Here is a 10214-nt window from a genome sequence, read left to right on the forward strand (position 1 = left end):
CTGTGTTCCTACCTTAGGGGCGGGGTAGAGGCCTGTGTTCCTACCTTAGGGGCGGGGTAGAGGCCTGTGTTCCTACCTTAGGGGTGGGGTAGAGGCCTGTCTTCCTACCTTAGGGGCGGGGTAGAGGCCTGTATTCCTACCTTAGGGGCGGGGTAGAGGCCTGTATTCCTACCTTAGGGGTGGGGTGGAGGCCTGTGTTGGCTGCTCGGTACAGACTGGTGACTTCTCTGAAAAGAGACAGCAGGACATACAAGGTCCGCCTCCTTGCAGGTGCAGTACATCTCTACAACAAAACAACACACAAAGATGAGGACAAATTCACCAAACATCCATAAACTCTTAGGTTAGAAATAGTTTTAATAAAACTAATACACACACACACACACACACACATTACATACAGTGGTATTGAGTTTAGTGGAGTTAAACTAATACCTGACAGGTATCCTCAATCTCCTGCACACTGTCCTCTAGTACTGCTTTGGCAACAGCCTCGCGGATATCCTGGTAGTCGTCTCCATAGACGAGATACTGGTCCATCTGGCCAACATCTTCATTCTGCATACAAGACGATGGAAGACCCTGATATCTAGAACATCGTCCTTCACAGTACTAGCTAGGAAATACACATCATTGTATCTAACCCGCTCAGGTCCTCTTTAGAAACATGTTTGTAAACAATAGAGAACAGGAAACAGGGCCGATGGGTAATTTCAACAGTTTAAAACAAATGGAGTATGAAACGTTTCATGAAACCCTGTGATGTACCTGCTGCTGCAACTCTTCAGGAAAAAGCCACCTGTACTTCTCTGTATCCTTCAGCATTCTCTGGACATACTCTACACCGTGCTGGCTGCTGACGTTGCGGATCAGGTAAACCCGGTACCAGTCGTTCTTACTCTCCTTACACAGGAACTCCTCGACAACATCCTGAGGATTTTCACATTCCCCTGCACACAATGTGAGGAACCGAGGACAGATCTTGGATCAGTCAGTCAAAGTGATTGCAAGCATTCTTTATAAAACATTCCGTATAAAAAAACAACTATAATTCATTTACACCAACAAGCACAATTTTGAAAGCAACAAGGATCAGAATTCATGACGCCATATTGACTGAGTGTTTTTACCAGACTGTATTACATTTACATTTTAGTCACTTAGCAGACGCTCTTATCCAGAGCGACTTACAGTAGTGAATGCATACATTTCATGCATTTTTTTGCTATGGAGCAGGTGTGCAGCCATGTCCAGGCATAGACGGACCCTCGCGATCTGTTGCAGGTACTCTATTGTGACGGTCTCAGCCGACGTAGTGACAAAGTCCAGGAAGTGACGCAAGAACTCAGTCTCATTCTGCAGGTAGGCCTGCTGATCTGCAGGCTTCTGGCATTCATGTGGCTTTCTGTCGAACATGGAGTCCTGCAGAAAAACAGTTATAAACATCTATTCCATTTATTTAACCTTTATTTATCCATAAAGTCCCGTTGAGGTTAGAAGACCTCTTTTACAAATAGAATAGTGATAGCACTCCATTGATTTAGGGTGAAATCCTGTCAGATCCTACCTCAAGGCAGTTGATGTAGAGCGCATAAAGTTCATTTTTATCCTCAGCCTCTAGAATGTTGCTCTCTTCTATCAATGTCAAATACTGCTGCAGATATTCTTTGACGTCATCAAAGCTAAAAAAAAAATAAAAAAATAAAAAAAGAGTTAATTTTCAGTCAAATGTTTGATAACATCTGAAACCAACTGAATTGCGTTGCTGGTTACAGCAGCATTGCAGTGATACACTACATGACGAAAAGTATGTGGACACCAGCTCGTCAAACATCTCATTGCAAAATCATGGGCATTAATATGGAGTTGGTCCCCCCCCCCCCTTTGCTGCTATAACAGCCTCCACTCTTCTGGTAAGGCTTTCCACTAGATGTTGGAACATTGCTGCGAAACTTGCTTCCATTCAGCCACAAGAGCATTAGTGAGATTGGGTACTAATGTTGGGCGATTAGGCCTGGCTTGCAGTTGGCATTCAAATTCATCCCAAAGGTGTTCGATGGGGTTGAGGTCAGGTCTCTGTGTAGGTCAATCAAGTTCTTCCAAACCGATCTTGACAAACCATTTCTGTATAGACCTCGCTTTGTGCACGGGGGCATTGTCATGCTGAAACAGGAAAGGGCCTTCCCCAAACTGTTGCCACAAAGTTGGAAGCACAGAATCGTCTATAATGTCATAGTATGCGTTAGCGTTAAGATTTTCCTTCACTGGAACTAAGGCGCCGAGCCCGAACCATGAAAAACAGCCCCAGACCATTATTCCGCTTCCACCAAACTTTACAGTTGGCACTAAACATTGGGGCAGGTAGCATTCTCCTGGCATCCGCCAAACCCAGATTCGTCCGTCAGACTGCCAGATGGTGAAGCGTGAGTCATCACGCCAGAGAACACGTTTCCACTGCTCCAGAGTCCAATGGCGGCAAGCTTTACACCACTCCAGCCGACGCTTGGCATTGCGCATGGTGATCTTAGGCTTGTGTACGGCTGCTCGGCCATGGAAACCCATTTCATGAAGCTCCCGACAAACAGTCCTTGTGCTGACGTTGCTTCCAGAGGCAGTTTGGAACTCGGTAGTGGAGTGTTGCAAACAAGGACAGACAGTTTTTACGCAGTAAACGCTTCAGCACTCAATGGTCCCGTTCTGTGAGCTTTTGTGGCCTACCACTTCGCAGCTGAGCCATTGTTGCTCCTAGACGTTTCCACTTCACAATAACAGCACTTACAGTTGACCGGGGCAGGTCCAGCAAGGCAAACATTTTACGAACTGACTTTCTGGAAAGGTGGCATCCTATGACGGTGCCATGTTGAAAGTCACAGAGCTCTTCAGTAAGGCCATTCTACTGCTAATGTTTGTCTATGGAGATCGCATTGCTGTGTGCTCGATTTTATACACCTGTCAGCAACGGGTGTGGCTGAAATAGCTGAATCCACTCATTTGAAGGGGTGTCCACATACTTTTGTATATATAGTGTATAAACAACATTTATTTCCTGGTTCACTCACGTGTACTTGAGCAGAAGCTTGAGTATCACTGATCGCACCACAGGATTCTTGTCCATAGACTCATCAAATGGTGAGAAATCTTTGGTGTGTATCTGACTTTGTGCTGGTACAAATATAATACATATCAGAACACAGATAAAAACATTTTACTGAGCCACAATCTTCCCTCTGGTCTGTTTAATGCTTAAAATGTCAAAAAGAATACAGGAACAAATGGAATCTAAACACTATAATTTTGGCTAGTGTGTGTGTGTGTGTTGAGGGTACCTCTGATGAGTGGGATGGGTTCTGTCTCAACCATGAGGAAGGACAACAGGTGCAGGATGACACCTTTTGATGGGGGGATGTTGTCCTTGAAGCACACAGTAGTGACCAGGTCTATGAAAAACGCATTGCAACTCTGCCTGAACTGAGCGTTTAGTGTGATGCAAGCTCTGCAAAACCATAGTAGACAGATTAGACAGATAAGACGGTTAACAGGGAAAGACATGTCCTTTATCATTGGTTATCCAGATTTAAAAAAAAGGGTAAAACACACCCACCTTATGTCCTCAGTCACTTTGACCTCGAAGTCATCTGGGAGTTCGTGTTTGCACGTGGGGCAGTACATTTGGCCTGTGTTGAGACATCCTCTGACACAGGTCAGACAGAACATGTGGTGGCAGGGCAGGTCCACGGGGTCTTGTGGTTCCCCCATGCACACACGGCACTGGAAACCAAACCTAAAGAGAAAAAAATAGCTGCCGTTATTAAACATCAAATTCTGTATACAGCTTATCAACCACAGCGAATAATGTAGACATATAATATGAATAGACTTTTACACTAAATAAATTATATCATATAGACCTACTTGCAAATCAGATCACTTGCTTTTTGCTTGCAAGTCTTCAGTACTGTAATGATGGCCGCAAATGGTTCCTCCGATTTTACGTCTGAGTTTTTTGCCAGAATCTGCCACACGAGATAATTAGCAGTCACATAGATTAGTTAAAATGACATCCAACCAATTGAGTTGATTTCAGTTGAATGTTTTTTTTTTAAATGACATAGTTGTCGCCCATTACTCCCATTGGTTTTTAGCTAGTGGTGTCAAAAGTTAGCTGAAGTTCCAGGGTTAGGAACCGTTTAAACATTCACTTGTAAAATACTGAATTTATCCTTTACGCACAAAGTTCAATGCAATGAGAAAATTGCAATACGTTAACATAGTTCAAGAGCTCAGGTTGACATTTACATTTATTTCCATCCCATATTTCAGGTTTAGCAACCATCAGACTTAAACTATGTAGAAGTATAAACAAAGCACAAATGTAATTGGTGGCATGTTGACTTAAAGAACAAAAATATATGATATAAACTCACTTTGCCTATGGTACGAGTGTGATCAAGGACCAGAGACTTGAGCTCCCTCTCCTCAGACTCAAAGCCTATCAGCATGTGTTCCACAAACAGAAAGATGATGCAGATACGGTTCCAATGATTACTAAAAACACAAAACAAACAAGGACAAATCTTTACTTATTCTGGAAGAATTAACCATATCTGGGAGAAAGTTAATTCAGACAAACAATTACTTAGCTTTTATTTATTTATATATAAGTTTTACTATGTTCTACATTGTATCAAAACACAAACACAGACATCAAAACTATGAAATAACACATATGGAATCATGTAGTAACCAAAAAAAGTGTTAATTCAAAATATATTTGATATTTGATATTCTTCAAAGTAGCCACCCTTTGCCTTGATGACAGCTTCGCACACACTTGGCATTCTCTCAACCAGCTTCATGAGGTAGTCACCTTGAATACATTTCAATTAACAGGTGTGCCTTGTTCAAAGTTAATTTGTGGAATTTCTTTCTGTCGTAACGCGTTTGAGCCAACCAGTTGTGTTGTGACGAGGTTGGGGTGGTATACAGAAGATAGGGCTATTTGGTAAAAGACCAAGTCCATATTATGGAAAGAACAGCTCAAAGAAGCAAAGAGAAGCGAGAGTCCAGCATTAGTTTTAGACATTAAGGTTTCTTCAAGTGCAGTCGCAAAAACCATCAAGCGCTATGATGAAACTGGCTCTCGTGAGGACCGCCACAGGAAAGGAAGACCCAGAGTTACCTCGCTACAGAGGATACGTTCATTAGAGTTAGCGGCACTTCAGATTGCAGCCCAAATAAATGCTTCACAGAGTTCAAGAGACACATCTCAACATCAACTGTTCAGAGGAGACTGCATGAATCAGGCCTTTATGGTCGAATTGCTGCAAAGAAACCACGACTAGAGGACACCAACAAGAAGAAGAGACTTTCTTGGATCAAGAAACATGAGCAATGTTCATTAGACCGGTGGAAATCTGTCCTTGTCTTTGTTTGACGCAGAGTAGGTGAACAGATGATCTCCGGGTGTATGGTTCCCACCGTGAAGCATGGAGGAGGAGGTGTGAAGGTGTGGGGGTGCATTGATGGTAACACTGTCAGTGATTTATTTAGAATTCAAGGCACACTTAACCAGCATGGCTCCCATAGCATTCTGCAGCAATATGCCATCCCATCTGGTTTGTGCTTAGTGGGACTATCCTTTGTTTTTCAACATGACAATGAACCAACACACCTCCAGGCTGTGTAAAGGTTATTTGACCAAGAATGAGAGTGACGGAGTACTGCATCAAATGACCTGGCCTCCACAATCACCCGACCTCAACCCAATTGAGATGGTTTGGGATGAGTTGGACCGCAGAATGAAGGAAAAGCAGCCAACAAGTGCTCAGCATATATCGGAACTCATTCAAGACTATCGGAAAAGCATTCCAGGTGAAGCTGGTTGAGGGAATGCCAAGAGTGTACAAAGCTGTCATCAAGGCAAAGGGTGGCTACTTTCAAGAATCTAAAATATATTTTGATTTGTTTAACACTCATTTGGTTACTACATGATTCCTTATGTGTTATTTCATAGTTTTTATTCTACAATGTAGAAAATAGTAAAAATAAAGAAAAACCCTTCAATGAGTAAGTGTCTAGATTTTTGACTGATACTATATATTTTTGTTCTTGCTTTTTGAATATCATGGATATGCTTGCTTTATTACTTCATTCCAACATGTGTGGATGGACTAGCACCTTGAATTCAGAACTTTATACAGTGAAGGTCTTCACCTCTTTCACAACGCATATTGACTTTCTTAAAAAATAAAATGAATAAAGAAAGTCAAATGGCCCTCTGTAGTCTTTCAAAGGGACATTTCCCTCACCAGATGTAGTCAAACAGTTCCCGGCTCCTCTCTCCATACTGCTTCAGGCTTCTCTGGGAGCAGACCAGCTCCATAGACCCCTTCAGTCTTTTCACCTGCTTCAGCCAGTCCTGGCACTGGGCATCAAAGTCCAATGCATGGGGGTCCAGGAGCTCAACACAGGCAACAGATGCATAGACATCCAGAACCTGGCAGAGGAGTGAGACAGAAACATAGTATAGTTACTGGCATGTTTACTATGACATTTCTATCAGCATGTTGGCAGCCTCATTTCAATACAGTATATACTGTACATAACCTGGTAAAAGTTCAACTACCATATATACTGATGTGATACTACTATCATACATTCATATATACTGTATCTTCAACTACTATCATACATTCATATATACTCTATACAAACATTTGGCACATAAAAAAAACTGATTTCTCATAACTAAATGCGGCAGTGTGTAGAAAATATATGCACTTAACATCTCTGGGCTGTTCTTCACTAGTGTGATTCTTACCATCTCTGGGCTGTCCTTCACTAGTGTGATTCTTACCATCTCTGGGCTGTCCTTCACTAGTGTGATTCTTACCATCTCTGGGCTGTGCTTCACTAGTGTGATTCTTACCATCTCTGGGCTGTCCTTCACTAGTGTGATTCTTACCATCTCTGGGCTGTTCTTCACTAGTGTGATTCTTACCATCTCTGGGCTGTCCTTCACTAGTGTGATTCTTACCATCTCTGGGCTGTCCTTCACTAGTGTGATTCTTACCATCTATGGGCTGTCCTTCACTAGTGTGATTCTTACCATCTCTGGGCTGTCCTTCACTAGTTTGATTCTTACCATTCTTACCAGGTAAACTGTCAAATTGTACAAATGCTGTGATTCCTTATAAACACGAGGGTTTCTCATGTGGAATTGCAAGGATTAATGTAGCCTAAATAAAGATGAGATTGTAGTTACATGAAAACATTTGTATTATTTGCCTTCCAGGTTTCTATTTTATGGAGCTCGATTGGTGAAATTAGGCTACAGAAATGATTGTAAATGAAGATGTTTCCATAATTGAATGATTTCTAATGAATAGCCTTGTTTTACATGGAAATGCTAAAGAAATATTGGACTTCCACTGTAGCCTAGGCTAACCTAGCCTAGTTTTCGATTGGTTAGAATTAACATATTACCCTATTTAATTTAGAGTTGATCATTTAGGACATCTGTCTACAAAATTGCCCTGCATGGCACAGCCTAGTATCATAAGGGTGTACGACTTTCAAAATTGCTCAGTTGGTAGAGCAGGGTGCTTGTAACGCCAGGGTAGTGGGTTTGATTCCTGGGACCACCCACATGTAAAATGTATTCACGCATGACTGTAAGGCGCTTTGGATAAAAGTGTCTGCTAAATGGCACATTATTATATGCAGAGCATGTGTTGTGTATCTATTGACATAGTGATTGCAAACTAGAGGAACTGATAGTGAACTCCTACAGATGTCTCTATTTGCTGAATTGAGAGGATGGAGTGGGTGCAGGGACAAAACAAGGTCAAGTAAAGTAAACAGACAATGTTTGGAATGGGAGAAGGCTGGCACAGGAGACAGGCTTTACTGGCAGAGTCATTGGGTTGATGACGTGTCCATTTGATATCTAAGATTAAGACAGAGTTGAGTTTGCATATTAATGAATAGTTTCACAGACCAAATCAATCTGTAATATTGTGCATTTATCCCTGTTCTTTTCAAACCCCACACACATCTGTTGTGAACTACTCAGGTCAAGGCCTAGGGTTACCAGGTGCCATAGGCCTATGCAGAGCATAAAGATAAAAACCAAAAAAACAGGACGGTCCAATGATGCCATGAGTGAGTAAATATCCCAACTCAACTCTGTCTTAATGGGATAGTTCACTCAAATCACAAAATGTAATATTGGTTTCCTTACCCTGTAAGCAGTCTAAGACTGCAATCCATGCTTTTGTTGACCTGCCCACTGTCTCCAAATGCTAACGTTGTGTAAATAAAGTTTGATTTGAAAATGTCATTCAAAATAGCAATGCAAAACAATTAGCTTATTTGTCAAATCCTTCAGAATCTATGTGTTCTATTTGGCCTACAATGTGGTTAATAAAATCCGATTTGGATATATTTGGCTGTTTTCACAAAACAGTGTGAAATATACACATAAACATCCTGAATGTAGGCTAAACTTATTGTGCTGTAAAAAGATGAACTAATTGATTAATCTGTTCTACAGCACATGTCATGTTTCTATTGGCCACAGACAACGATTGTGTAGAATCTCCCTTGTAGAGGTATTCACACAGCACGAAATGTGCAGATCTATGACAGATAATTCTGACATGCTAGTCTTTTGTTCGGGACGATTTTGTGTTGTCCGGAGCTCGCAAGTGCAGTAAATTGCGACACGTGAATGGTATCATTATCATTCCAAACTCGCACATTGAGAGCTTGACATTAGGAAAGCAATATATAATGTTGTAATTTGGGTGAACTATCCCTTTAATCGTAGGTTTAAAAATGGGAACGTGCTAATTAAAACACTTGAATGTGACAAATAAAATGTTGATTTGATTATGTTGTTGTTTTTGCGCTGTTGCCAGTGTCGTCTGTCTGTGTTGTCCGTTTTGTCTTATATTGTGTTTTCATTTTTAATTCTAGCCCTTGTCCACACAGGCGACGTTTTGTCTCTTCCAAGGTCGTCATTGCACAATTCAGTTGCCTGGTTAAATGAAGGTTACATAAAAAATACATTAAATGTTGACATGATCCCAGTTAAAGCCAGTGAACCTGTCTTCTACTGTCGGTCAACAACCTAACATCAAGCAAATACACTGGTTCAAAAGTTTGGGGTCACTTTGAAAGAAAAACAATTTTTTGGGCCATTAAAATAACATCAAATCGATCAGAAATACAGTGTAGACATTGTTAATGTTGTAAATGACTATTGTAGCTGGAAACTGCAGATTTTTTATGGAATATCTACATAGGCGTACAGAGGCCCATTATCAGCAACCATCACTCCTGTGTTCCAATGGCACGTTGTGTTAGCTAATCCAAGTTTATCATTTTAAAAGGATAATTGATCATTAGAAAACCCTTTTCCAATTACGTTAGCATAGCTGAAAACTGTTGTTCTGATTAAAGAAGCAATACAACTGGCCTTCTTTAGACTAGTTGAGTATCTGGAGCATCAAACACATGGTTAGCAGATGTTAATGCGAGTGTAGCGAAATGCTTGTGCTTCTAGTTCCGACCGTGCAGTAATATCTAACAAGTAATCTAACAATTTCACAACATCTACCTTATACACACACAAGTGTAAAGGAATGAATAAGAATATGTACATATAAATATATAGATGAGCGATGGCCGTGCTGCGTTGGCAAGATGCAGCAGATGGTATAGAGTACAGTATATACATATGAGATGAGTAATGTAGGGTATGTAAACATTATATAAAGTGGCATTGTTTAAGTGACTAGTGAAACATTTATTACATCCAATTTTTTATTATTAAAGTGGCTAGAGATTGAGTCAGTATGTTGGCAGCAGCTACTCAATGTTAGTCATGGTTGTTTAACAGTCTGATGTCCTTGAGATAGAAGCTGTTTTTCAGTCTCTCGGTCCCAGCTTTGATGCACCTGTACTGACCTCGCCTTCTGGATGATAGCGGGGTGAACAGGCAGTGGCTCAGGTGGTTGTTGTCCTTGGTGATCTTTTTGGCCTTCCTGTGACATCGGGTGGTGTAAGTGTCCTGGAGGGCAGGTAGTTTGCCCCCGGTGATGCGTTGTGCAGACCTCACTACCCTCTGGAAAGCCTTACGGTTGTGGGCGGAGCAGTTGCCATACCAGGCGGTGATACAGCCCGACAGGATGCTCTCGATTGTGCATCTG

The 10214-nt window shown here is 41.4% G+C and overlaps 1 protein-coding gene across 1 annotated transcript; it reads right to left on the bottom strand.

The window, feature by feature from the left end:
* Window positions 1–136: 136 nt before the first annotated feature.
* LOC123741597 (E3 ubiquitin-protein ligase rnf213-alpha-like) lies at window positions 137–4499 on the bottom strand. Its single transcript, XM_045714456.2, has 10 exons — window positions 4425–4499; window positions 3913–4013; window positions 3602–3781; window positions 3327–3493; window positions 3060–3162; window positions 1568–1682; window positions 1192–1422; window positions 769–930; window positions 436–558; window positions 137–283 (listed from the first exon to the last, which is right to left on the bottom strand). Exons 1-10 carry the CDS (start codon window positions 4497–4499, stop codon window positions 137–139), a joined length of 1404 nt encoding a protein of 467 aa, XP_045570412.2.
* Between the last annotated feature and the right edge of the window lie 5715 nt (window positions 4500–10214).

The sequence above is a fragment of the Salmo salar genome, chromosome 03 (assembly GCF_965601325.2).
Source record: "Salmo salar chromosome 03, fSalSal1, whole genome shotgun sequence".
NCBI lineage: Eukaryota > Metazoa > Chordata > Actinopteri > Salmoniformes > Salmonidae > Salmo > Salmo salar.